This window comes from Ostreococcus lucimarinus, chromosome 1 (assembly GCF_000092065.1).
Source record: "Ostreococcus lucimarinus CCE9901 chromosome 1, complete sequence".
Classification (NCBI taxonomy): domain Eukaryota; kingdom Viridiplantae; phylum Chlorophyta; class Mamiellophyceae; order Mamiellales; family Bathycoccaceae; genus Ostreococcus; species Ostreococcus sp. 'lucimarinus'.
This window is the reverse complement of record NC_009355.1, coordinates 852,321-878,673: the sequence shown is the minus strand read 5'-3', so window position 1 is coordinate 878,673 and position 26,353 is coordinate 852,321. Positions and strand designations below refer to the sequence as shown.

Below are 26,353 nucleotides of genomic sequence, written 5' to 3'. Positions count from 1 at the left end.
GTCGCGCGCGCGCGCGCGGTGGACGGCGCGCGCGCTCGCGCTCGCGTGCGCGCTCGCGCTGGGCGCGCTGGGCGCGCGCGTGACGACGCACGGGTTCGACGGCGCGCGCGCGCGACGACGGACGACGACGGACGGCGCGCGACCGACGCTGTCGGACGCGCGGGCGCGAGCGCGGACGCGCGTCGAACCGCTGTCGTGGTACCCGCGCGCGTTCGCGCTGCGAGACGCGCTGACGGAGGCGCAGTGCGAGGCGGTGCTGCGGGCGACGCGCGCGCGGGTCCGGCGAAGCACCGTCGTCGACAGCGTCACGGGCGAGTCGAAAGTCGATCCGATTCGCACGTCGAAGCAGACGTTTTTAAATCGCGACGAGGAGGTGGTGCGAGAGATATACGACGCGCTGAGCGCGGTGACGATGCTGCCCTGGACGCACAACGAGGACATGCAAGTGTTGGAATACCGGGTGGGGGAAAAGTACGACGCGCACGAAGACGTGGGCGCGGAGGATTCGCTGAGCGGGAGAGAGTTGTCGAAAGACGGCGGTAAACGCGTGGCGACGGTGTTGTTGTACTTGGAAGAACCCGAGGCGGGGGGAGAGACGGCGTTTCCCGATAGCGAGTGGATCGATCCGAAGATGGCGGAGGGGACGAGTTGGTCGAAGTGCGCGGAGCATCGCGTGGCGATGAAACCGCGCCGAGGCGACGGCTTAATATTTTGGTCCGTGGACCCGAACGGGAAGATTGATCACCGCGCGTTGCATGTCGGTTGTCCCGTCGTTGCGGGGGTGAAGTGGACCGCCACCGTGTGGGTGCACGCCGAGCCGTACCGCTGGCAGAAACCGCCCGAGGCGAGCGCGACGCCCGGATGCGAAGACGCGCACGACCAGTGTCGCGGCTGGGCCAACACGGGCGAATGCGACAAGAACCCGGGGTTCATGCTCGAAGGGTGTAAGTGGTCGTGTCGCGTTCCCGGGTGCGAGCATTAGCGTATTAGCGTTTTAGCGTATAACCGGCGCGTCGCGTCGCGGCGTCGACTTTGACTTTGACTTTGACGCGGCTTCGAGAAGATTCGAGCCGCGGGCCTTTGCGCGTCAAATCACCGCGCGCGTCGCGTCCAATCGCCCCGCGCGCGCCGTCGTACGAAAACATGCTCGCGTGCGGCGCTCGCGCGCGCGCGCGCATCGCGCGCGGCGCGCGCGAGACGTCGCGAGACGGCGACGATGCGCGGAGCTAACGACTCGAACGAACATCGAACGAGCGAGATGGGTCGACACCGACGCCACGCGGTCGCGTCGAGCGCGCTCGTCGCCGCGCTCGTCGCCGTGGCGGGCGTCGCGTCCGTCGCGCGCGGCGCGACGCCGGTGGTGCCGTCGGCGTCGAGCGTGCGCGTCGTCGCGGGTTCGCGAGCGACGCTGACGCTCGCGGGGACGGATAGCGACGATACGCACACGCTGTCGGCGTTGATCACGTCGTTGCCGGGGACGGGATCGGTGTATAAGGACGATCAGAACACCGCGTTGGACGCGGCGGCGAATTATTGCACCGCGCTGGCGAGCGGGACGGTGTCGGCGCGACGGTTGGCGGGGTCGCAGACGGCGTACTTCGTAGCACCGTGCGACGAGACGGAGACGAGACGAGAGTTCACGACGACGATAACGTATCGATTGATCGATAGTGTTGGTGCGTGTAGTGATGAGAGTACGATCACTGTGACGATAGAGGTGTACAAGGACTCGGTGTCGAGGTTTGTGCGGGCGTGCACGGCGAAGTGGGTGTCGAGAACAGACGTGAGCACGGTGGACGCCGTGGATTGGTGGGACCCGACGCTGACGTTGCCGTTGACTGGAACTGATGCGGCCAATAACGGGCAGTTTAAGAAACTCGCGAATTCTAGCGCAGTTGTGTACGGATGGGGCGATAACGCCATGGCGCAGCTCGCGTTCGGTGACACTGCGCCGAAATCGCAGCCCGTAACGAACGCAAATTTTGAGTTGGTGAAACAGTTCACGTATATTTCGGCCTCAGACAAAACGGTGATGGGCGTTGAATACGGTACCGGATACGTTTGGGGATGGGGTTTCGATTCCAGTGGCGTTCTCAACTTGGAGACGAAAACGCCTGACGCTTCGAGCTTGGCTGTGAATCCCGTTCGCATCGGCGCGCTCGAAGGCATGACAAAAGTCGCGGTGGGGGTCAGACACGCCGTGGCGGTGAGCGCTTCCGGCCATGTTTTTACGTGGGGTAACGACGATCTCGGTCAACTCGGTCGCGGCTGGATGCCAGGGACGTTGCAGTACGTCGGCTCGGAAACATTTTTGAAAAACAAGGGGTTGCCGACGCGTGTCGTGAACAATGGATTTGGCTCCGTCACGGCGGTGGAGGTCGCGGCTGGCCTAGCGCACACCCTCGTGCTGACTTCCACCGGCTCGATTTGGGCGTGGGGTAGTAACATCGATGGTCAGTTAGGACTCAAACCGTGCGAAGTGAGTAAATATGGAGACGGCACCGGCGCATGCAGCGCGTTCCCAGACGCCCCAGAAATGCCCACCACGCAGTCACCGCAAGAGGTGCCGTCAGCCGTGAAATTCTCAGCGATTGCAGCGAGCGCGCGGTACTCCATGGCGATTAGCGCAGCGGACGCAAATGGGGCGAACGGTGGTTTGGTGTACACGTGGGGTTACGGCGAAAGCGGCCAGCTCGGATTCGGAACGGATGGTCTGGATCCTTTTCGCTCAGCGGCGCCGAAAGTTTTGGCGACATTGGCAGACGCGGGCGTGCAAGCGGTGTTCATCGCAGCTGGAGACTTCCACGCGGCAGTAGTCGCATCCACTGGCGAGGTATACACGTGGGGGCTCAATACGTTCGGGCAACTTGGTCACAATGACCGTGTCAGTAGATTTATACCGACGAAAGTGACCGCGCTCGCTGATGCTAACGTAAAGATACATTGGGTGTCATGTGGACGATCGCACACTGTAGCGGTGAGTGATTACGGTGAGGTATTCACATGGGGATCGAATGAGTTTGGTCAACTTGGATTAGAGCCCCGACCGGCGTCGGACGCCTCGTACAATTTGACTTTGACGCTGCGAGGATGGCAACAAACCGCGATCAGTGCCAGTAGACGTCGCCTGTTAGCCAATTACGGCACAGAGTTGCAGAGCGGCGCATCGTCGACATTATTCTATGCGTTTCGAGATACGCTCGATGCGAGCGGTCGAGTTGGTGGATCGAACGCAGAATTCGAAGCGTTAGTCATGGGTGCCACTCGGCCGTTCAAGGGCGGATATCTTTCAACGGCTGACGTGGGGTTGTACGGCGAAGTGGAGTACGTCGCCGCGCCCGTCATCGTCGCTGAGGTGCAACAAGTCACCATGGTTGTCGCTGTGGGTGGTTTTTCTTTAGCTCTACGCGTTTCGTGTGACGTTGGGTACGAGCGTGATACTGAAACGGGACAGTGTTCGGCGTGTTCGGCTGGAGGTTACACGAATGACTTCACTTCGTTCGTCTGTTCTGCGTGTCCTTTGGGTCAGTATCAAAACGAATCTGCGAGTTCATCATGTATCCTGTGTGAAAGCGGAGCTTACGCGGCGACAACAGGTCTATCAGTATGCTCTAAATGTCCTGCTGGGACCTTCGTTCCGTTTGAAGGGGCGTTCGCATCTTCATTCTGCGAATCTTGCCCGGCAGGGAGCTACAGCGCGGCGGAGGGAAGCTCATCATGCACGCCGTGCGGGACGGGTTCGTATCAAGTTCTCACAGGACAAGCATCATGCACGGGGTGTCCAATAGGCACGTTCAACGGGGCCGTCGGGGCGCAGCGATCGAGCGACTGCGTGAGCTGTCCAGCTGGTAAATTTGCTGCGAGTACAGGAGCCTCGCAATGTGAGCCGTGTCCTGCGGGCACAGATGCTTCGGCGCCTGGTGCGTCGGCGTGCGACCCGTGCGATATCGGATTTTACTCAGAAGGTGGCGCTGTCGAGTGTACACCGTGTCCAGCGGGGACAACTGGCGACGCTACGGCTACAATGTCATCCGTCGATGACTGCGTACCATGCGCAGTGGGAACTTATACATCGGATATGGGCCAAAGTGTATGCCTGTCGTGTCCAGACGGTACGTACAGCGCAACTGCAGGGGCGACCGAGTGCACAAAGTGTCCTGCAGGGTATTCCGGCGTTGGAACGGCAAACGTAATCGTACGAGATAGTTTACAAAATGCATGTCAGCAATGCGCAGTTGGCACATACACCGCCGTCGCTGGCTCGACGTCAACATTAGTTCTCGGTCTGAATCAGTTCTGCACGAAGTGCGAAGCGGGTACGTATCAGGACCAAGAAGGACAAACTTTATGTAAATCATGTCCTGCGGGTAAAGTCACGGCGACCGACGGTGCGGTTGCGGAAGGTGATTGCGTAAATTGCGGTACGGGTAAATATGCACCGCATGCGGGTATGGGTGCGTGCCTCGATTGCCCGCCTGGCCGATACGGTCCAGCCGATCGCACAGACACGTCAGAGTGTACGACATGTCCGCCTGGAAAGTATTCAATAAATTACGCCAGCGTGAGCGAGGATGATTGTGATGTGTGTCCAGCCGGCTTTTATGCAGCAGATGGTGAACCGTGCAAGGAATGTCCCGCGGGGCAGTATCAAGCCGATGCCGGCGAACCCACGTGTGACTTGTGCCCGAAAGGTACATATCTCGCGGACACTGGCGCGACCAGCGTCGATCAATGTCTGCCATGCCCGCTTGGGACCGCTACGAATGATCTCGGTAGCACCGTATGTGTTCCCTGTGCCGCTGGTAGCTACAGTTCAACTGAGGGCCGCGAAACTTGTGAGCAGTGCCCAGCAGGCACGGCTCTTGCGACGACGGGAAGCGTCGCCAAGACCGATTGCGAGGACTGCCCGCTGGGCTCTGTATCGATAAATGAAGGAAGTGACGCGTGTACGTTGTGTGGGCCAGGGAGTTACTCTGACATAGCGCCGGGGAGCGGTATTCCCGCGGAGAGCTGTAAACTTTGCCCAGCGGGATCGTATTCCGCCGCTGAAGGGGCGACGAGCGTATCGGCGTGCACATTGTGCGCCGTCGGTACGTACAACCCCGCGGATGGTCAAGTCGACTGTCTTCGGTGCCCTGCGGGTACGTACGGGGATGAGGAGGGCTTACTCGAGTGCAAAGCTGCGCCCGCTGGCTATTTCCTTCCGGATGAAGGTGCCACTTCGGCGGTGAATCTACAACCGTGTCCGACGGGTACGTACTCAGACATTGAAGGTTTGGCTGAATGTCTCAACTGCGTCGCGGGCACGTATTCAAACACAACAGCCGCCACAGGATGTATCGATTGCGTCGCGGGAACATATTCCATCGTCGAAGCGAGTCCGACGGTCGAAAATTGTTTGGAGTGTGCGATCGGTCAGTACTCGCTCGACGCATCCGTATCTTGTAGCGACTGTGAACCTGGAACTTACGCGGGCCAAACTGGCATGGCGATCTGCGATGGTTGTCCAGCCGGCACGTACGGCACTGAGCAAGGCGGCACGAGCGTTGCGACGTGCATCGAATGCGCCGCTGGCACGTATTCCGACACGGAAGCATCGCAGCTGTGCGACCCATGTCCCGCGGGCACGTATTCCGACGTCACAGGTTTGTCCACGTGCAAGCCGTGCCGCCCGGGCACATACGGCGCGATTCAAGGGGCGACGACGGGCGACGACACCGTCTGTCGTCCGTGCCCGCTTGGACGCGCCTCGGCCGGCGGCAAAGCTGCATGTGATGCGTGTACGCCCGGCACATACGCCTCCACCCTCGGTCTCGCGAACTGCACGCTGTGTCCGGAGGGTACCTACGGCGTCACCTCGGGCGCGACCGTCGTAACTCTGTGCGAGCGATGTCCGCTGTACCATTTCAACAGCTCCGCCGGTTCGACTTCCGTCGAAGCTTGCGTGTACTATCACTCCGCCGCTCGCACAGGCACATTTCTCATATTTTTCCTCGTCTACGCCGCGTTCGCTGCCTTAGCTTTAGACTTGTAGCGCCGCCTTCGCCCGACGTGCTATCCAAATCTCCAGTTCCACCCACGTCACCCATCGGGAGATCGCAACTCGCGCTCCACACGCCGCCGCGCGTTCCATGTCCTTCGCGTCGCACGTCTCGCGCGCGCGCGCTGACTTCACTCGCGTTCTCATCAAGCCCACGCGCGCGCGCGCGCGCGTCGCGCGCGCCATGTCCAAGCGCGTCGACGTGACTCGCGTCGAAAAACCCGAGAGCGAGTGGAAGCAAGAGCTCGACGCGCAAGCGTTCCAAGTGCTGCGACAAAAAGGCACCGAACCCGCGCGCACTGGAGAGTACGATAAGTTCTACCCGAGCGAAGGACACTTCGTGTGCCGCGGTTGCGGTACGCCGCTGTACAGCGCCAAATCGAAGTTTGACAGCGGGTGCGGCTGGCCGGCGTTTGACAAGTGCTACGCGGGCGCGTTGAAGACGGAGATCGATAACGCGTTCGGGATGCGACGGGTGGAGATCATGTGCGCGGCGTGTGATGGCCATCTCGGGCATGTGTTTGAAAACGAGGGATTCTCGGCGACGATGGAGCGACACTGCGTGAACTCGGTTTCGGTCAAATACGTTCCGGCGAATTTGGACGCCGAGGAAGCCAAGGTAGTGGACGAGAGCGTCGCGTCGGGCGCGCTCGGGTTCGCGCGATCGCCGATCCTCGCGTTGCTCGGGATTTACGTGTTATCAGACTTGCTCGGACGCGTGATGAATTTCTTCGCCTCCAGACAAGGATAGACGCACGCGCTCTCGCCGAGCGCCCGTAGTGAAATCGCCGTCGGCGTTCGACTCGGACACTGACGCCTCGCCGTCCTCGCCGCGCAGGTCGTTTGATCACCGCGCGACTTCCCCATCGCCACCCTCGCGCGCGCGTCGTCGCGCGCGCGCTTAGATTCTTCGTATTTAATATCACTCATACAGCGCAGCCAACACTCGTCGTACCAAAGAAGAAGAAGCGCGCCAACTCAGAGATCACACCTCACACCTAAAATATCTAGTAACCGACCGACCGACCGACCGGTGGCTGCCAACGCTGGCACGCCGGCGCGCGACACAACGCGCCGCGCATCGCCCTCGCGTCGTCGCGAACGGCGCGAACGCGCGCGGTCGAATAACCCGCGAATCGCTCGTCGCGTTGTCGACGCGCGCGCGACCCGTTCGGAGCGCGCGACCCGTCGTCGACGAAAAGCGGATTCATCCAAATCGGGTGTTGTGCGCTTTCTTTGACGCCGTGCGCGCGAGCGAGGCGTGCTCGCGACGTGAGCACGCGCGCGAGGGGGAAACATGATGCGCAAAATGGAATTGCACGGCGCGCGCGCGGTCGGATCGCGCAATAGGACGAAAGCAACCGGAAAGATGGCGCCGGGGACTGTGGGACGCCGGCGAGGTTGGAGCGCCGCGCGACGTTCGCGCGAGGAATCGGCGGAGACGACGTCCAGGGTGCCCATGGATTCCAACGCGATGGACGAGGCGTGGGAGCAGAGCACGATGAGCGAGATTGACGCGATGAGAAAGTTGGAGGTGGCAAGCGACGAGTCGCAGACGCTTGAACGAAGGAACAAGGCGCTGTCGGTGTTGCTCGATCAGGTGATGATGGATAAGAAGCAGCTGGAGAGCGCGTTGACTGCGACAATCGACGGCGTGCGTGATGAAAATGTGGCGCTCCGTATTGAGATTGAACGCGTTAAAGTCAAGGCGATGGAAAGTCTCGAAGGCGCTCGCGCTCAGATGTACGCTCAAGTTGAAGGCGAGATCGAACGTCGAGTACGCAAGGCTTTGGACGCGGAACAGCAGCAGAAAATCACAAGATTTCGGCAAGATGCCGACTCGGCGCAAAAGCTCGCGACGGAACAAGCGGAAGCCGCAGCCAAGCTCATGAAGAAGCTTGAGGCGACGGTGCAAGCAGAGACGAAGGACCAAATTGCGATGTGGGAAGCGTCGCACGAGAGCGCCATGGAGGCGGAGAGTGCGAAGATTACGGCGCTGACGGACAATATCACGGCACTCGAGGAACAAAATGAGGCACTCAGAACTTACATGACCCAGTTTGAGACCACCCGCGACGAGAAGAACACGTTGGAGAATACTCTCACCGCCAAGGAGCAAGAAATCTTCGCGCTGATGGCTACAGTAGAAGACATGACCATTCGGGCGACGGAAGCCATCACGCGCGCTACGCTAGCCGAATCCAAAATCACGCAAACAGAACAAACCATCAGCAAACGCATCGAGAATGCGAAGGAATCGTCCGAGTTGGCCGTCAAAAACGCCAGAATCGCGCAAAAGGCAGCGGAAGAGCGCGCCGAAGAGCAGAAACGTACGAGTGAGCAGCTCATCTCTGCCGCTGTCGTTCGTGCCGAGACCGCAGAGTCTCAGCTCTTCCGCCAGAACGAAATTTTGGAGGAATACGCTACGCTCACCGCCGCCAAGACAAAAGCGACTGAAATCATTGTATCACTTCAGGAGCAAGTTACGGCGCAGAATGAGGAGATAAAACAACTTCGTTCGATTGTATCCGATAATGTGAAATCCGCGTCGAAGTCCAAAGCCGAAGCAGAGAGCTCCGAACACATGGCTGAACGTAAGGTGAAGGAAAGCATTGCCCAAGCGCAAGAAACCCGAACGTTCGGCGAAAAGAAAATAGAGCTCGTCATGGCGGAGACGAGCAGCAAAGTTGACGACCTGAACAAAGTCTTGAACGCGAAAAACTTAGAAATCGAGGCCCTCAAGAAGGAAATTGCGCATTTGTCGTCCTTTGATACGCGAGAGCATGATAGATTCGCGCGGGAAGTCGCCGTGCAAGCTGAACTCGCCAAGAGCTGGAAAAATCGCGCAGAGTTCATCGCCAAAGGTCTCGAGCGCGACGACGACGCCCTACCGCCCAGGGACCGTAATAGTCGTCTGAAAACTCAGTTTTCAGGGCCTGAGTTGCGCGCCTTCATCGCGAGAGGTTGGAAGCTGCCCGACTCGCGCATCAAGACTTCGGAACATGGTCAGTTTGTCGCTGAATTAGAAGTAAGCAACCCGCGAGAGCAACGCGTAGCGCCAAACAAGAACTCTTTCGGGCCGATCGGTTGGTCAGCTCGCGCATCGCGAAAAGTTGATTGACAAACTGCAAGCACGATGGCGCAACCTGTGTAATATTAGCTCGGATACGTCTTCATATTTCTTCGTTCTGCACTTACAACTCGTAGCTGCCGATGAGCTATAAATAAACGACGATCAAGCGAACTTCGAGAAATACTCTTTAGTTTGCGCGTACACATCTTCGGGCGATTGGTCGCTGTTGACGCTGCAAACCTTGTTCAAGCTGTCGTAGTAGTTGATCACCGGCATGGAACTCTCGCGAAACGTCTTGAAACGCTTCTTGATGGTATCAATGTTGTCGTCCGTTCGACCCTCGTTACGGCCGAGTAAACGCTCTGTCATGACTTCCTCTGGGCAGTCGAAAAATAGAACAAAATCGCAATCGAAGCCCGCGGTCGTTTCCCACGCATCGCGATTTTCCTTGTTTCGCGGGAACCCATCGATTAAAAATCGATCCTTTCCGCTAGCGCGCATCGCTTCCAAGAGCAAATTGACCGTCACCTCGCTCGGCACGATCTGACCTTGTTTTATCATCTCTGCCACCATATTTCCATCTTTGCTCCCGCTTTTCATGTGCGCGCGGAGCAAGTCTCCTGCGGACAAGTGCACGAAGGCGTAGTCGCGAACGATGTTCGCGCACTGCGTTCCCTTCCCCGCGCCCGGACCGCCGAGCACGAAAACCACCGTCGGCGTCCCCGTCGGCTTCGCTTCCTTCACATTCGCATCACCGTCCTCACCGCTCGCGACTTTAGTCTCACTCGCGCCCATGCACGCCGCAGACGTCGCCGACGCCGCGAACGCCGCCGCGCTCGCGAACGTCGTCGTCGCCGCCAGCCTCGCTGTTCGCGGCATCATCACCCACGCCCGCCCCGATGACCCCATCGGCGCATCGATCGATACCATCGCGCTCGTCGCGCTCTCCTGCGTCCACGCATCGCGCATCGCGCGCCGTCAGCGTCGTCAGTCGTCGTCGATCGAACGTCCGCGCGTCCCCGTGTCTTTCAATCATTCCCCTTCACGCGTTCGCGTGCGTCGCGTTCGCGCGCGTTCGACGCTTCAACGCGCGCACCGCGATCGCTTTCGCGCGTTGGCGCGCCCGCGCGAGCTCTCGAGCCGCGGTCGTTGCGCATCGTCGGAACATCTTTCGCGTTCGCGCGTCGCTGTGTTCGGTACACACCGACGCGCGACCGCGACGATGACGCCCTGCGCGCGCGCGGCGTCGCACGGCGCGGCGTCGTCGTCGACGTCGACGACGCCGACGGCGCGCGGTGCGGGCGCGACGGCGCGCGCGCGGCGACGCGCGGGCGCGACGCGTCGGTCGACGTCGACGTCGGTGCGGCGGACAGCCAAGACGGACGACGACGACGACGGCGCGCGCGCCGGTGAGGCGATGAACGATTGGATGGCCCCGATCGAGGGCTTCGTTCGGCGCGCGTCGTCGCTGGTGACGGTGTACCAAGCGCCGGCGCCACCGAGCGTCGCGCCTGGGTCGAAGATGGACGCGCTCGAAGCCGTCGTGCGTTGGCACCTCGGCGGCGAGACGTCGACGACGCTGGTCGTAAAAGAGGTGACGGATGTCATCGTGAATGAGGTGACGAGCTTTCCGGCGAATAAGCTCGTGGTCGGCGAAACGCCGAGCGTGGCGATGCACGTGCCGGTGCCGTCGTTGCGGGCGGCGACGACGTTTCCAACCTCGACCAAGGCGTTGGCGGCGGGACGGAGCGTGGAGAATCCTGGGAACGCGACGGCTGAGATGCCGGTGATGTTGCCGACTTGGGACCATTGGACGCAACCGACGACGGCTTTGACGCTTCGGACGGTGCTAATGGTGACAAGTGCGTTGGCGGCGGCGGGTGGAATGCGTGTGGGGAGCGGCTCGGCAGACGAACAAGCAGCGCTAAAGAGTAAGATTTACGTCTTGTTACCACAGTGTGCGACGATGGGAGATTTACGAACGGTGTTCGCTCGGCTCTGGCCCGATAATCCGTACGAGCTCGTCACGTACTCGCGAGAGGGGATTTGGGAAAACGAAACGAGCGAGCTATATGCAAAACGGCGAAAAGGGCACAAGAAGCTCGTCATGTTGTTGAATATTTCCGCCCCTGGGGACGAAGATGCGGCTGAATCCGACGGCGAAGCCATGGTCAACACTGTTGAACTGTTGCTCGAAAAAGAAGTCCCATTTGTGCAGCTCACGTTGTGGTTGGACAACTCACTTGCGGTGTCCGTGAAGACGGGCAAGGCGCGTAATGTGGAGAAGGAACGGCTCAAGACCCTCATGGAGGGTCGCACGAAGATTCTCCTCGGTCGATCGGTGAAACGCGTGCAGGCTAGAAAAAGTGTACTCCGGGCGTTTGAAGCGGCGCAAACCGACCCCCAAGGTCGTGCTCTTATCGTTCTCGAGGAAGCGCTCAAAGAAGCACGCGCGCTCGGCGCCATGCAGGATGAAGGCGAAAAGTTAATGAGAGACATTCGTAGTAAGGCGAGCGCGGCCGAAGAGTTGGCGCTCGCGAATGCCTTACGAGCAGCGTGTTTGCAGGTTCCTATGGATGTTCAGGCTTTGCAAGCGACTTACGCACGGGCTGAACAGTTCTTAGGTAACGCGACAGACGTCGCAGAGGACGTGCAATCGAGCCTGGATGAGTTCGACGACGTTGACGAAGCGGCGGCGTCTATGTCCTACGACCCCGATCCGTTTGCCGCTGTCATAGACTCCATCGCTGATGAAGGCGGTAGCAAGAAGAAGAAAAGCGCGCGAAGCGCTTTGACAGCGGCGGTCATTGGAGCCGAACGCGCTTTGCGCGCCGACGCGCTTGAATCGGATTTACGCGCTGCTCTAGCGGATGAGACGAGTAGGAGCGTGGAATCTGTGCCTAGGTTGGAGAATTTATTGCTACAGGCGGCTAAGCTTGCATCGAACGGTCCGCCACTGACGCAAGAAGGCGCCGCAAAGCTGAACACTCTCGTGAGTCGAGTGCAGAGTCGAGCAACCGCGCTACAAGACATGGAGGGTGCTCGCGCGGCGCTTCTCGAAGCGATGAGGCCGTCGGCAAATGGAATCGATCAAGCCGTCGGTGGGATCACGTCCGAAGATGTCAAAGTGCTAGAATCAGCCCTATCTAGGGCGCGTTCTTCTGCTTGGCCGTGGCAATTGGATGAATTGATTGAAAAAGCTGAACGAGTCCTCGTGAGGTGGCGACGTCTTGAACGTTTGGAGACGGCTATTTTGAGTAGAAGTCGAACTGAACTTCGGTTAGCGCTCGAAGAGTCACAACGCGACCCAGAGTCGACGGACGTTGATATGCGTCGAGCAAAAGCTGTGCTGAGCGAGTTAGAAGCCGAATCTGCGCTCGAAGGTGGTGACCAGCGTTTGCGCGCGTATTTCGCGGCGAGCAAAGTCGCGTGGGCCACCGGCACGGTCACTCCTGAAAGCGCACAAATGCTACTCACGCTGAGAGAAAGCTTGGATATTACGCAAGCCGAACATGAACAGATTCAACGCATGGCGAATGCGGCAAGTGGGTTGGTGAAGCCATCAAAGTCTTCGACTCCAAAGATGTCTGGAATGAGCTCAAAAAAGCCTGTACGGTTCGCAGGCCGAGACAACGGCGTGCGTGGTCCGTTGTTCGAATCTGCTGAAACCGAACTTATGGCAAGCAGTGACAGTGAAGACTTCGAAGACGTTAAACTCGCGTGGGCGAACGCGGTGCCGGACGAAGATGGTGTCGGGGAAATGACGGATGATACGTCGGACGGCACGAGTGGCTGGCGTCGCGTCGGCGAAAGCATCATTTATAACGAGGAAGAAGTCATCGGTGTCGGCAGCGCGGGTACTTACGTTTTTCGAGGATACGTTAGACACACTTCGCGTGCAAGGCACGCCGTTGCAGTCAAAAGAATCGCGCGCCCGCCTGGCGAGAAGGGTCGTGATCTCGTGCAACTCGTCGAACGCGAAGTCGAGTTGATGACGGCACTCAATCAGTCACCATTGGTTCCGTTCTTCCACTGCTGGGGTATCACGAGTTCTAACGTCTTCATCGCACAAGAGCTCTGTCCAGAGTCGCTTCGCGAGCACATCGCGCGCCAGCCGAATCTCTTGGCGGCGAAACGAATCAAGTTGCTGAAAGGCGTCGCCGAAGGCATCGCATGGCTTCACGACGACGGCAAGACGCAAGGGTGCATCACACATAACGATTTGAAGCCAGAAAACTTGCTTGTGACTTCAAATGGCAAGGTAAAAATCGCCGACGTCGGTCTCGGCGTGCGACTTCGCAAAGAAGAGGGCGACTCTGATCAATACTCGTTGGGTACGTTCAGCAAGTACGGCATCTCCATCGTCTTGGCCGGGCGTGCGCCCGAAATCTTGGCTCGAAAGCCCTTGACACCCGCGGCGGATATTTGGGCGATGGGTGTCGTGTTCTTTTACGTCCTCACCGGGTTCAACTCTCCATTTGGTGAAGACCCGAATGTGAAGCCGAGCGACGACGAGATTCTCAACGGTCGTTACAACTTACAACGACTCATGAATGCAAACGACATGCCGCCCAGACGCGCGATTGAGGCGCGCCATTTGCTTTCGGCGATGTTATCGCCCAACCCGGCGATGCGGCCGACGGCAGAAGGAGTACTGAATCATCCACTGCTGTGGGACGACGACACCGTCCTTGAAAACTTGAGCGACCTGCACGCGGGATCCGCCAAGCTACAAACCAGCCTGACGAGCGTGCTTCAGAGTGTCAACACAAAAGCGCTCTTGGGCGGTGACAGCGAACGAGGCGCACTTCTCGCCGCGGTATCCATGGACCTCCAAGATTGGCAACGTCAAATCGAACCAGCCCTCTTGTCGCGCGTGGTAAACTTTGCGCAGCGAAACGGCGACGGCGTCCCGCACTCGTCGGACGCCAACAACCACAAGCAAAAACCGCCGCGAGGTCAATCTTCGGAGCAAAGCACCAAGCCCTACCGCGCTGGCTTCGCTGATCTCTTAAGATTCTGCCGAAACGTCCACGAGCACCCGCCCGAGACCAACAAGGAGCTCGCCCCGCTTCTTCGCAAGCTCGCCGACGCCGACGCCCTGCCTTTCGGCGTCGATCTCGACGCCTCCGCGCGTTCCTACACTCGCGATCAACGTCGCGCGATTTTTGCCGCGTACGTCACGCTCACCTTCCCCGGCCTTCCCCTCGCCGTGCACGAGTGCGCCGCCGCCGTCGCGCACCCGTCGTCGCCCTCGCGTCCGAATCAGGCCGCGTCCAAAACGCAAAATTCTTTTCCTTCTTAGCCAATTTCGAATTTTTATACGCAAATATCCACGAATCGTGACTCAACATACAGTCCCTCGTGTCGTGTCGACCCCGAAAGGTCCGATCGCGTCCGATCGCGCGCGCGTGTCGGCATTTCGACGCCCGTCGTCCGAGCGTTCGTCGACGAAACATGCAGCAGGTGCGAGAGCGACGACGCGAGACTCGACGCGACGCGCGGTCGACGACGACGCGAACGCGCGATGACGACGCGAACGCGATGCGACTGCTCGCCGGTCGATGAGGGAGGGTAATTGTTGGCGAACCCATCGGAGGCGTGCGCGATGACTGACGGACGCTGGTGCGCGCGAAAATAGTCGATGTTGAGCCAAAAAGTGAACCTGGCGCCGAAGGCGCGCGCGCTGCGCGGTGAGGCGAAGAAGGCGCGCGTCGTGCGAGGATCGCGGGTGAATGCGATGTTGTCCATGAGCTCGGGGCCGGCGACGACGGAAGGTTTCGGGTCTGGATGCTTCAAGGGTGCGGTCGCGGACAAGTACTTGAGTAAATACGGCGAATCTGCGACGTTGCTCGCGAACGGGAACTGGACCAAGGATATGGCGAAGGCGGATATCGTCGCCAAGGCGGTGCTCGACTGGGCCGTGGACAACGGCGCCTCGGTGTACTGCCACTGGTTCCAACCGATGGGCTCCTCGGGTGTGCGTCACGGTAACTCTGGTCAAGTGCACCAGTCTATGTTTGATTTCGCGGCGGATGGTACCCCGTTCTACTCCTTCACGGGCGAACAGCTCCTCCAAGGGGAGACGGATGGTTCCTCTTACCCGAACGGCGGCATGCGCGCGACGCACACCGCCGGCGGTTACCTTTCCATCGACCCGTCTTCGCCGATCTTCTTGCGCGAAGACACCGTGTTCATCCCGGCCGGTTTCGTTTCTTACAACGGCGATGCCCTCGACGAGAAGACGCCGCTTCACCGCGCCACTACCGCTTTGGACAAGCAAACGAAGCGCATGCTCAAGGCGATGGGCTACGACGTCGGCTCCGCCTCCGTCTACGCCAACATTGGTTTGGAGCAAGAAATCTTCTTGGTGCCGCGCCATGCGTACTACCGCCGCCCGGATCTTCAATTCACTGGCCGTACCATTACCGGTAAGTTCCCGGCTCGTGGCCAAGAGATGAGCGACCACTACATGGCTCCGATCTCCCGCGCCACCGCCGCGTTCGAGTGCATGCGTCAAATCCAACAAGAGTGCTTCAAGATGGGTATCCCGTTGAAGACTCGACACCGTGAAGTTGCGCCGAACCAATACGAGTTCGCCCCGATGTTCGGCAACGCGATCTCGCAAGTTGACCAAAACTTGATGATCATGCAAATCATCGAAGAAGTCGCCTCCGAGCACGGCCTCGCGGCGCTTCTCCAAGAAAAACCGTTCGACGGCATCAACGGTTCCGGTAAGCACAACAACTGGTCTATCGGTACCTCCGATGGGCTTAACTTGATGAACCCGAAGCAAGTTAACGCGAAGACTGGCAACGCTGAGATCTTCCCGTTGGTCATGGCCGCTATGGTTTCCGCCATCGACAAGCACGGTGACTTGATGCGCCTCGCCATCGCGTCCCCGGGCAACGACTTCCGTCTCGGCGCCATGGAAGCGCCGCCGGCTGTTATGTCCACGTACCTCGGCCCGTCCATCACGGAGTTCATGAACAACGTGAAGAATGGTACCCTTGGTACGTACACGCCGCAAAAGAAGCCGCTCAACTTCGGCACCGACAGCATCCCGTCGATCGAAGTGCCGGCCGAAGATCGTAACCGTACCTCTCCGTTCCCGTACGGTGGTAACCGTTTCGAGTTCCGCGCCGCCGGCTCTTCCCAAAACGTTGCCATGGTCAACACGGTGTTGAACACCATCGCCGCCGAAGCGTTTGGTATCGTTGCTGACCGCCTCGAAAAGGGCGACAAGGCGCTCTCCATCGCACAAGACTTGTTGACCAAGCACGACAAGTGCGTTTTCAACGGTAACGGTTACGATCCGGAATGGCCGGATGAGGCCGTTAAGCGCGGTGTGTGGCGCATCGATGCTGGTTGCGACGCCATTAACGAGCTCGACAGCGCCAAGAACGTCGACCTCTTTGAGAAGATGGGTATCTTCTCCGCCAGAGAATGCGAAGCTCGCAAGTCCGTGCTCCTCGGCCACTACATCGGTAGCGTCGAGATGGAAGCTTTGACGATGATCGACATGATCAACCAACACGTGATCCCCTCCGTCAAGCGTGCCGACCTGGGTAACCCGGGCAAGCTCAACGACGCCGTCAAGACACTCAAGGGCGCCATCGCGTCCATCCACGCCGCTGCGGAGTCTGACGAACACAAGGCTGCTCAAATCGCTCGCAAGATGCGCCTCGAAACCATGGTTTCCATCCGTGATGTCATCGATGAATTCGAAGGCCGATGCCCGCCGGAAGATTGGACTCTCGCGACGTACCAAGAGCTTCTCTTCCTCGACACTCACCCGGAGTCTGATTACGTGTAGTCCTACACTGTAGTCCTGCACAACGTACTATGGTAATACCGTGTGCGCCGCTCATTAAATAAGTCTCGACCATAGCATATGCCGTGGCTTGCGATGCATAGTTCTTTCACCACAAGTTTGTTTTTAATATTAACATTGGACGCTAATTCAATCCTAAGACTTCCTCTCCACGCGATCCCAGCGACTCGCCTTCACCTCGCAAGCCGTCGTCTCACACAAATGTCGGATTGCGACCCATCGCTTCCGGGCCTTCGGGCCGCTGCCGTCTACCTCTTGCACTGGCGATCTCTGACTCGTCGCAGGCAAACTTGGAATTTTTCCAGCACCAGGGAGCTGCTTTGCCGTTTTTGTTAGAAATGAACGCTCCACTCGTTCGTACGTCTGACGTTCTTCACCGGCTAATCCACGTTTAAAGAATTCAAGACCACTCACAACTTCGAGATCAGTCAAAGGAACGACGAAACGTCGCAAAGGAAAGTTGTTTGGTATCGGCGCGTTCGGAAGAACGAACGCCGCACATGATACGGTATCGTCCTTTCCTTCCACCAAGATGACTTTGAAGAAGTGCGTCGGTACCGCCATCATCGCTGGCGGCTCGCCAAGCATTGGATATCGCATCTCCCACTCCGTGGGCCTAGGTAGACTCCCACCCTCTACTCTCTCTATCGCACCGTCGTCTGTGGCGCCTCGATCGCGACGGCTCGGCAAGAAGAGCGGCCCCGTGGCTACGTAAGCGGCTTTCGACGACGATTCGCTCGCCGCGTCTCGCACAAATTGCTCGAACTTTGCCCAAAAATCCCTATTGAATCCTGGACCGATTTGCGGCGAAATGTTTGATAGCGCAAACGTCGCGTCCATTTCTTCCTGACTTCCCTTTTGATCCGCCGCCGCGACCAAATGTCCCCTATCGTATCCGCTTCCGCGAAACGCGTCGAGTCTAGAGCGATGCTTCCAGGACACCTCCTCGTCCTCGTAAAAGTCCGATTTCTTCCGCGTTCCCGGTCCGGCGAGCGTGTCGGGGGTTATCTTCTCCATCACCCACCGCGGATTGCGCGTGCGCCCGTCGAAGGCGTGGGCGTATGATTTTTTAGAGTGCACCGTCGCGCTCGAGTCCAACGGCCAACCGTGTTTCAGTGCGGCGTGCTCGACGCTGTCGTCCTCGACGACGGTCGCGCGCTCGGCGACGACGTCGCTTTGCGCGTCATCTTCCTTGACGAGCGTGCGGCGGGCGTAGGTATACGCCGCGGAAGCGCCGGCGGTGACGCCAAGGAAAAAGCCGATGCCGAGGCGGGACGCGCCTGACGCGCCTGACGCGCCGGGACGGTTCGGTACGGAGGCGAATGAGCGCGAAATGACGCCGCATCGCGGCGGGATGCCTCTGGAGACCCCGCGCGGGGGCAGGCGCCGCATCGCGGGGTCGGGCTTAGTCGACTACTGGTGCGTGGGATAACAACTTGCGAAAATTTATAGAGTCGCGGCGGCGGCGGCGGCTTCCGCAGCAGCCCTGGCCTTCTCCTTCTTCGCCTTGTCGAGCTCTGCTTTTTCGTCTTCGATGTTCTTCACGAGCGCATCGATTGTCTCCGCGGAGAGCATCTCTAACCCACTGGTCGGCGAGCGAATCACGCCGATTTCTATGTTCTTCGACCCGGGCTCGACGACTTCCAGGAGCGCCTTGAGCGTAAACTTGATCGCTTCTTCCCCACTAAAATCTTCATAATGTTTCTCTAACCACTCTCGAACCGACTTTGAGTTACGTCCAGTCGCGTTTGCCTTCCACTGACTGTACGTGCCGCTTGGATCGGTGTGAAACAACTGCGGCTTCCCCTCGGGCGAGAACCCGGCGATGAGCGTGCTCAGCCCAAACGGGCGCACCCCTCCGCTCTGCGTGTACTTCTGCTGCACCCCGCCTATGTATCGCGTGATGTATTCCACCGACGCTTCATCTTCTAGCGTTAAACGGTGACTCTGGCACTCCGTCCGCGCCCGATTGATCAATATCCGCGCGTCCGCCGTGAGCCCCGCGAACGCCACCGCGATGTGATCGTCCAGCAATTGAATCTTTCGAATCGTTCGCGCGTCTTGCAGTTTCGGCACCGCCTTGCGTTCGACGCCAAGGACGACGATATCGCTCCCGCGCACGCCGACGGTCAGCGTGCCCTTTCGCACGGCTTCCATGGCGTATTCAACCTGAAACGTTCGAGATCCATGTCGTTATTAGTCGTCGATTCGCGCGCGGTTTCGCGCCGTTACGCGCGAGGAGAGGGCGAACGGCGCACCTGGAACAAGTGCCCGTCGGGGGAGAAGACCGTGATGGCGCTGTCGTACGGCATGGCGTCGAGAGGAGACGGCACGCGCGACGAAGTCTGCGGTGTCGTTGACCGCGGCGAGCCAGAGAGAGACGGCGCGAGGAGACGGGACGCTGGGAGCAAGCGGCGTCGAAGGCGACACGTGGATTACAACACAAATACAAACAAACGCAGCAATACTGGCGATGAGGGAATCACGCGCCGAAGGTTCGAGGAATCGGCGGTCGCACGCCGACGCCGGGCGGGCTGACGTTGCGTTCCTCAGCGTTGACGCTCTTGGAGCGATTGTTGTGCTCGGCTAAGTCACCAACGCGGATGATGACGCGTCTGTGCATGTGCGAGTCTTGTGCGGATGGTCGGAAGACGGTAAACTCGTACGAGTCACCCGGGGGAGTGACTTTTACGCGATCGAGAATTTGCGCGCCGTTCATCACGACGCCGTTGACGGCGGTGATGACATCGCCGACAGCCAGTCCCGCGAGAGCAGCGGGTGACTTTTCGATCACGTCTACTATCACAGTTCCCACCGGAAGTTCCAGCGCGCGGTCACCAAACGCTGAGTTCGCTGTGAAGTTATCTACCATGCGTATACCAATGAACGGATGCGGCACCTTTTCGCCGTTGGCGAGTAGACTCGCAACGCGCTTCACGGTGTTGATCGGGATCGCGAATCCGATGCCTTCCGCGTCGGCGCGGATGGCAGTGTTCAACGCGACGACCTCACTGAATTCATTCACCAGTGGCCCGCCGGAATTCCCCGGATTGATGGCGCAATCCGTCTGCACGAAATCGACCCGCCTGTCCGTAATCCCGAGCTCCGCCGAAGTCCTGTGCACGTTACTGATGATCCCCAAAGTCACGCTGTTATCCAAACCCAAAGGGTTCCCGAGCGCGATGGCGTAATCCCCAACCTCGACGCTGTCGCTATTCCCTAAAGTCGCCACCGGCAGCGCGTGCCCCGCTCGCGGCTTGAGCTTAATCAGCGCGATATCCGTCAACGAATCCACCCCTTTCACTTCCCCGTCGTACACGTTCCCATCGATGAACGTCACCTTAACCTTTTCCTCCCGCTTCACCACGTGACTGTTCGTCACCACGTACCCTTCCTCGGCATCGATCACCAATCCGCAGCCGGTGCCGCGAATCACGCCGCTTCGCCCGCTCGTCGGCTTCCCGCCCACCCGTCCTTCGCTCACCGATCCACTCACCGTCATCGCCTTCCTCAGCGACGCTTGATCGCTGTCTATGCGCACGACCGCGGGTCCGATGGTGTCCGCCGCATCCCGCACGAACGAATTCCGCTTCGCCGGTCGTCGTCCGCCGCGTCCGCCGCGCTCGCCGACGACGAATCGCTCGAACGACGCGCTCGCGCTCGCGGGATGGTGCTTACGCGCGTGCGCGCGCGCCGGCGCGTGCGCGCCGACGCCGACGATCGCGGCCGCGACCGCGAGCGCCACCGCGCGCGCGCGCGTCGCGCGCGTCGTCGTCGACGCGTCGTCCGCATTCGCTCGACGCGTCGACGACGTTCGCGAGTCTTCCGCCTCGCCGCGCGCCGCGCGCGCCGCCGCGCGCGGCCTCGACGCGCGCGCGCGCGGTTCGCGTCGACGCGCGTCGACGCGCGCGCACGGCGCGCGCGCGACCGCGAGCGACGACGACATTCGTCGACGCGCGCGAATTAGTGACGATGCCGCGACGTCGCGCGCGCCTTCTCGCGCTCGCCGCGCTCGCGCTCGCGATGCGCGTCGCGGGCGTCGCGGGCGTGCGCGTGCGTCCGTCGAGCGCGATGGGCGCGCGGCGCGGGCGCGCGGCGCGGCTCGCGCCGAAGCACGACGGTTGGGGCGCGCGCGCGGGACACGGCGCGACGACGAACGACGAACGCGCGCGGACGCTGATGCGAGAGCGAGCGAACGCGGCGGCGGACGCCGCGCGCGCGGAGGCGCTGCGCGCGCGACGGCTCGAGATGGATCGCGAGAGCGAGGGCGAGGGCGAGGGCGAGGGCGGGACGGCGAGACGACGCTCGAGACGGTTGACGCAGACGGCGAGCGAGTCGGCGTACGTCGAAGTAGGCGATGACGACGCGAGCGAAGGAGAGAATTCGACGTTTGAGGTTTGGACGTCGTTAGAGAGCGCGCCGGCGAGCGCGGTGTGCGATGGGTGTAAGTTGACGGTTCGCGGCGTGCACGCGGATGCGATGACGTCGGCTAGGACGACGCCGCAGTCATCCTGGAAGGCGTTGGACGAGAGTTTAAGGGAGGATATCGTGCGGTTGGTGTGGCGTGAGACGACGTGCGCGCGCTTTTTGAACGTGACGGCGCTAAGGCGCGAAAAAACGAGTCATAGATTGGTCGACGTTCGCGCCGATACGCGCGATTCGGAAATTACAAATCCGGGAGAGGCGAGATTGAAACCCGAAGACAATGTAGACGCATTCGCAATACGTGTCTTGTCGAACATATGCACGCTGTTGAGAGAAGACGCGCAAGCGAACGATTGGTTGACGAGCGCGCTCGCGGCGATCGACGACGTGAGGCCGATGACGGATGCGCAAGCTCGACGCGTGTGCGATAAAATTACCGACGACGTCGAATGCGCGGCGGCGCATGACGAGTTGTAGCACTAGATGTAGTTAGCTATTTAAATTCTACTGCGCAATCAGCGCTACTGCGCAATCAGCGCGAGCGCTTTCGCCCGCCAGACTTCTTTTTGAAGTTGCCCTTCTTGAATTTATTGTTCACGCGCAAATCCGGACCGGTTTCGCGTTTATCGTTGCGCTTACGCTTCTTCTTCGAACCGAACTCGGCAACTTCCACGTCCAAGTGATAATTCAAAGCATTCCTCGCGTGCTCGGAGTCCGGTTCGACGACTCTGGCCGCACCACGCCTCGATTTACCGCCACGCAAGTACCCGGGTAAATGGCTCAAGTGCTTCGCGTCTGGGTGTTTCGCTAAACTCGTGTCGTGCTTCAGCAAAGCTAAATCTTCCGCGTTATCCTCAAAGTGCGCCGCCAAGCGCTCCGAGTTCAATAGTTCTTGCCTCAACTCTCGAACCCGCGCTTCTTTCACCGCAGTCTTGCCAACGGCGCGCGCGGCGTCCTCTGCGCGGTATCGCAGCGCGTCGACGGCTTCCTTGGGAAGACGATCGAAAGGCTGCATGACTTGTGTCGCCGCGACCGCATCACCGACCGCGCTCGCGAGCTTGCTTTGAATCGCCGCAAAAGACTGCTCTTCCGACGGCGCCACGAGCGTGATAGCTGTTCCAGAGTTCCCAGCGCGTCCGGTACGTCCTACTCTGTGCACGTACGCCGCCGCCGTCGTCGGCACTTCAAAGTTTATCACCGTGTTCACGGCTTGGAAGTCGATACCGCGCACGACGCCGAACTCCTTATCGCGCCTGTCCCGTTTCTTCTTCTTGCTCTCGCGCGTGGGCGCCTTGTCTTCCTGTTCTTCTACTGCGTCCGCCTCCTCCGTCGGCTCGGCCATGTTCGCGTCGTCGGCGGCGGCGACCATGAAATCGTACACCCCGCGATTAAACTCCTGCAATATGTGCGTTCTCGAGTTCGCGGGAAGCTCACCGTGAAGTGCGCACGTGGGAACACCGAACTTGTGCAAGAAGAGTCGCAATCTAACGGCGGCGTCTGCGCTCGACACGAAGACGAGCGCCTTCTTCTTGCACAAACCCAATCGAAGCAACGCCATGACGTACAGCAGACGATCGTGCGCCTTGGGAATGTGCAGGGAGTAGTGCTTGATATCCGGCCCCGGTTTTGCGCCCTCGCCCGCTTTCGCCTCGCCCTTCTCGGCGTCGACGTCCTCTTCGTCGTCGACGTCGATCGTCGTCGGCTTGTGCGCGATGACGTCTCGCAACTCTTCAATCTCCTTACTCATCGTCGCGCTCAGCATCATCACCTGCGTCCCGCGCTTCACCGCTTTCATCACGCACTTAATGTCGTCCACGTACCCGAACGACAGCAACAAATCCGCCTCGTCCAGCACCACCATCTCCAACCCGTCGCCGAGCGCGCCCGGCGGAAAGTACCCGCCTCGCGCGCACTCCGCCACCCTCGTCGGCGTCGCCACCAGCACGTCCGGCGGCGATCCCGCGGTTTCTCTCAGCACATTCGTCCCCGCGCTCGCCACCGGCAGCTCTCCCGCGCGCATTCCCGGCGCGCACGTCCGCATCGCCGCCGCGCACGCGCGTCGCGTCTGATGCGCCAGCTCCCGCGTCGGCGTCAGCACGATCCCCCTCGGCCCGCTCGCCGTCGCGCTCGCGCGCGCGCACATCTTATCCAGCATCGGCACCAAGTACGCCATCGTCTTCCCGCTCCCCGTCGGCGCGCGCGCGCACACGTCGCGCCCTCGCAGCGCCACCGGGACGACCGCGCGCTGCGTCGCCGTCGGCGCGTCCAATCTTCGCGCCACCATCGCGCGCGCGACGGCGTCCCGCACGCCGAGCGCGCGCCACGGCGCGAGGGCGTCTTTATCCGCGCCGCGTCGTCCCGCGTCGTCGTCGTCGTCGTCGCGCATCGCGCGCCGCGCGCCGAGATGGCGCCGCCGCCGCCGCCGCGCGCGCGATGGTGGTGCGGTCCGTGTTGAGTCCACGAGTCTACGAGTCCCAACTTTACGAGTCACGAACGCTCGATCGACGCAGTCTCACGGGCGGGACGCGACGGGATTCGAATCGCGCGACGACGACGACGACGACGACGACGACGCGCACACCGCGGCGATCTCGGATCGCGAGAGACGACGCGAACGAACGCGCGAACGACGCGCGACGATGACGACGGACGCGACGACGACGACGACGCGACGAAACGATGGCGAGGAATCGCCGGCGCGGGACGACGCGCGCGACGCGCGACCGACGGCGACGCAGGCGCGACGCGCGAGCGCGTTCGCGCCGAACGTGAAACGATCGGCGTCGAGGACGAGGCTGGGGCGAGAGGAGGGCGAGCGCGGCGCGGGCGAGGGGGAGGGGGACGCGCGCGACGCGAGGGGGACGGCGAAGCGCGCGAGCGAGGACGGCGAGGGAGGGACGAGGACGGGGTCGAGGCTCGGAAAGAGCGCGGGGGAGAACGGAGGGGAGGCGACGAAGAAGTCGAGGCTGTCGGGGGTGGCGGCTGGGGGAGGGAAAGCGCCGAGCAGGTTGAGGACGGCGCGGGAGAGCGGGACGCCGGCGGGGAAGAAGCCGGCGAGCGCGAACGCGACGACGCCGCACGCCGCGAGTCCGGCGCGCGTGGCGCCGCCGTTGGGGTTTAGATCGCCCGCACCGAGTCGGGCGTCGAAGCAAATGGTGCCCGCGGTGGCGAGGATGGAGGCCAAGCCCTCGCCCTCGCCGACGCCGACGCCGACGGGACCGTTGGCGTTGCCGCCGGGGGCGCTGGCTGAACCGATTTCGTCGCCGGGGGCGCTGCCGCTCGTGGCGGTGCCGCCGCCGATGGTGATTCCGGCGCACAGGTGGGTGAGATCTGCCGGATCGACTCGAGGCGGACGCGTGGGCGAAGGAAGCAGACGAGACGCGCTCGAAGCGTCGACGTCGTACGCCGACGACCCGGCGATGACGATTCGAGACATCATCCGTCAAAAGTCTGCGGAAGAGCGCGCGAACGAGGCCAAGAGTCGGATTTTGAAAAAGGCGAAATCAAGTTCCAAACCGATGCCGGACTTTGGTAAAAAGAAGACGGCGTCCGAGCCGGTGGGGCCCTTGGAGCTGCCGGGACGCGCGTCGATGGCGCCCAAACTCGCCGTAATGGCGCCGCAGGTGCAAGTCATCGACGGGAACATCGTCATCAATCCTCAGTCACTCACGGTAAACGCGGCGGCGGAGAAAGATGTCGGGATGTCGGACTTCAAACGCGTCGAAGAGAGCGGCACGCGCTTGAACTCAGCCACGTATTCCAACAGGGCAAAGGCGGAGAAGTGGAGCAAGGACGACACCGAGTTGTTTTATCGCGCGATGACGCAGTTCGGTACCGATTTCTCCCTCATCGCGCGTCTGTTCCCCGGACGCACTCGTCGTCAAGTGAAGCGAAAGTACTTGATCGAAGACAGAGCGGATCCGCGACGGGTCGAGGCCGCGATCAAGCACCGAGACCAAGACCCAGCCATGTACAAGAGACTCATCGAGGTGCTTCAGGCGCAAGCCGCCGAGGCGGATCTCGCGCGCTCGAGCATCGATGCGCGCGTGGTTCTTGATGCGGATACGGCGGAGGAAGCGACGCCACCTGCTGTCGAAGACGCGCAAGCGACCGATGAATCGTCTCCGAAGACTGGTGGTCAGCGCGGCGCGACGAAGGAGGCAGCGGCGCTGTCCGCAGAACAGCCTACGGCGACGCGCGCGCGGCGTTCGCGCAAATAATTTAGGGGTTTTAGGCACGAACGTTGCAATTCACAGCGCTTTTATGTACTTTTTCAACTCGATTTTAATGTGTTTTGTTTTCGCCCGACTCGACTCCCATCGCCGCTTCGAGCCTGGCGATGGCGGTGTCCAATCTCGCATCCGTTCGCGCGAGTTCATGCGAAACGTTTTCAATCGTCGCCCCTCGAATGCGCTCAACGTGATCTTTAAGACCAAAAAGCAATCCGTGAAAGCCAGTCAAGTAGGACATCAAATGTTCGACGTGCGCGGCTTCAGACGCCGAAGCAGCGCCGTTCTTTGGTTTCCTCCCAGACGCCGGCGTCGCGTATTCGCTCTGCGGTGGAGACAACTGCGAAGGCATCGGCGTTGGCGGCGGCGACTTCTGCACGACTTGCGCCGCACGCGGCGGCGGGGTCACGTTCGCCCGCATCGGCTCTCTCGTCTCCACGCGCGCCGCCGCGCCCAAACCGCCGCCGCGCGGCTTCTCCGCCACGAAATTCTCCATCTTCTCCGCCTCCATCTCCACCTCCACCGCTCTCGACGGCGTCTTCATCTTTCGAAACGATTTCTCCGCGTCCTTTACCGCTTCCGGCGTTTCCCGCACCGGCGTCGACGTCTCTCCCGTCGCGCGTCCTCGCACGCGCTCGCTCGCTCCCAAATCCTCGCACACCGCCTCCACGCACCGCGCATCGCTCAAAAACTTCTCAAATTCGTCCGCAAACATCGGCGATCGCTCCCGTCCCCACTGTTCGAAGTCCGTC

The 26,353-nt window shown here is 60.7% G+C and overlaps 14 protein-coding genes across 14 annotated transcripts; 8 read left to right on the top strand and 6 right to left on the bottom strand.

The window, feature by feature from the left end:
• Positions 1 to 175: 175 nt before the first annotated feature.
• OSTLU_6080 (predicted protein) lies at positions 176 to 937 on the top strand (the record flags this gene model as incomplete). Its single annotated transcript, XM_001415922.1, has 1 exon — positions 176 to 937. A coding segment is annotated over one exon (762 nt), but the record flags the coding sequence as incomplete, so codon positions are not given.
• Positions 938 to 4,285: 3,348 nt separating this feature from the next.
• On the top strand, positions 4,286 to 5,698 carry OSTLU_10107 (predicted protein; the record flags this gene model as incomplete). The annotated part of the gene is made up of 3 exons (XM_001415921.1): positions 4,286 to 4,620; positions 4,879 to 5,368; positions 5,531 to 5,698. Coding segments are annotated over 3 exons (993 nt in total), but the record flags the coding sequence as incomplete, so codon positions are not given.
• A 553-nt stretch (positions 5,699 to 6,251) lies between these two features.
• Positions 6,252 to 6,635, top strand: OSTLU_9083 (predicted protein; the record flags this gene model as incomplete). The annotated part of the gene is made up of 1 exon (XM_001415920.1): positions 6,252 to 6,635. A coding segment is annotated over one exon (384 nt), but the record flags the coding sequence as incomplete, so codon positions are not given.
• Positions 6,636 to 7,409: 774 nt separating this feature from the next.
• OSTLU_13938 (predicted protein) lies at positions 7,410 to 9,161 on the top strand (the record flags this gene model as incomplete). The annotated part of the gene is made up of 1 exon (XM_001415919.1): positions 7,410 to 9,161. The coding sequence occupies one exon, from the start codon at positions 7,410 to 7,412 to the stop codon at positions 9,159 to 9,161; it is 1,752 nt and encodes a 583-aa protein (XP_001415956.1).
• Positions 9,162 to 9,275: 114 nt separating this feature from the next.
• OSTLU_40028 (predicted protein) lies at positions 9,276 to 9,908 on the bottom strand (the record flags this gene model as incomplete). Its single annotated transcript, XM_001415590.1, has 1 exon — positions 9,276 to 9,908. One exon carries the CDS (start codon positions 9,906 to 9,908, stop codon positions 9,276 to 9,278), a length of 633 nt encoding a protein of 210 aa, XP_001415627.1.
• Positions 9,909 to 10,530: 622 nt separating this feature from the next.
• Positions 10,531 to 14,418, top strand: OSTLU_86248 (predicted protein; the record flags this gene model as incomplete). The annotated part of the gene is made up of 1 exon (XM_001415918.1): positions 10,531 to 14,418. The coding sequence occupies one exon, from the start codon at positions 10,531 to 10,533 to the stop codon at positions 14,416 to 14,418; it is 3,888 nt and encodes a 1,295-aa protein (XP_001415955.1).
• Positions 14,419 to 14,862: 444 nt separating this feature from the next.
• On the top strand, positions 14,863 to 16,929 carry OSTLU_39960 (predicted protein; the record flags this gene model as incomplete). Its single annotated transcript, XM_001415917.1, has 1 exon — positions 14,863 to 16,929. One exon carries the CDS (start codon positions 14,863 to 14,865, stop codon positions 16,927 to 16,929), a length of 2,067 nt encoding a protein of 688 aa, XP_001415954.1.
• Positions 16,930 to 17,325: 396 nt separating this feature from the next.
• Positions 17,326 to 18,033, bottom strand: OSTLU_6229 (predicted protein; the record flags this gene model as incomplete). Its single annotated transcript, XM_001415589.1, has 2 exons — positions 17,326 to 17,591; positions 17,628 to 18,033. Coding segments are annotated over 2 exons (672 nt in total), but the record flags the coding sequence as incomplete, so codon positions are not given.
• A 360-nt stretch (positions 18,034 to 18,393) lies between these two features.
• Positions 18,394 to 19,259, bottom strand: OSTLU_12149 (predicted protein; the record flags this gene model as incomplete). The annotated part of the gene is made up of 2 exons (XM_001415588.1): positions 18,394 to 19,116; positions 19,206 to 19,259. The coding sequence occupies 2 exons, from the start codon at positions 19,257 to 19,259 to the stop codon at positions 18,394 to 18,396; spliced, it is 777 nt and encodes a 258-aa protein (XP_001415625.1).
• Positions 19,260 to 19,636: 377 nt separating this feature from the next.
• OSTLU_4151 (predicted protein) lies at positions 19,637 to 20,533 on the bottom strand (the record flags this gene model as incomplete). The annotated part of the gene is made up of 1 exon (XM_001415587.1): positions 19,637 to 20,533. A coding segment is annotated over one exon (897 nt), but the record flags the coding sequence as incomplete, so codon positions are not given.
• Positions 20,534 to 21,261: 728 nt separating this feature from the next.
• On the top strand, positions 21,262 to 21,849 carry OSTLU_92198 (predicted protein; the record flags this gene model as incomplete). The annotated part of the gene is made up of 1 exon (XM_001415916.1): positions 21,262 to 21,849. A coding segment is annotated over one exon (588 nt), but the record flags the coding sequence as incomplete, so codon positions are not given.
• Positions 21,850 to 21,904: 55 nt separating this feature from the next.
• On the bottom strand, positions 21,905 to 23,656 carry OSTLU_29124 (predicted protein; the record flags this gene model as incomplete). Its single annotated transcript, XM_001415586.1, has 1 exon — positions 21,905 to 23,656. The coding sequence occupies one exon, from the start codon at positions 23,654 to 23,656 to the stop codon at positions 21,905 to 21,907; it is 1,752 nt and encodes a 583-aa protein (XP_001415623.1).
• Positions 23,657 to 24,890: 1,234 nt separating this feature from the next.
• Positions 24,891 to 25,592, top strand: OSTLU_13931 (predicted protein; the record flags this gene model as incomplete). The annotated part of the gene is made up of 1 exon (XM_001415915.1): positions 24,891 to 25,592. One exon carries the CDS (start codon positions 24,891 to 24,893, stop codon positions 25,590 to 25,592), a length of 702 nt encoding a protein of 233 aa, XP_001415952.1.
• Positions 25,593 to 25,656: 64 nt separating this feature from the next.
• Positions 25,657 to 26,145, bottom strand: OSTLU_29122 (predicted protein; the record flags this gene model as incomplete). Its single annotated transcript, XM_001415585.1, has 1 exon — positions 25,657 to 26,145. The coding sequence occupies one exon, from the start codon at positions 26,143 to 26,145 to the stop codon at positions 25,657 to 25,659; it is 489 nt and encodes a 162-aa protein (XP_001415622.1).
• Positions 26,146 to 26,353: the final 208 nt, after the last annotated feature.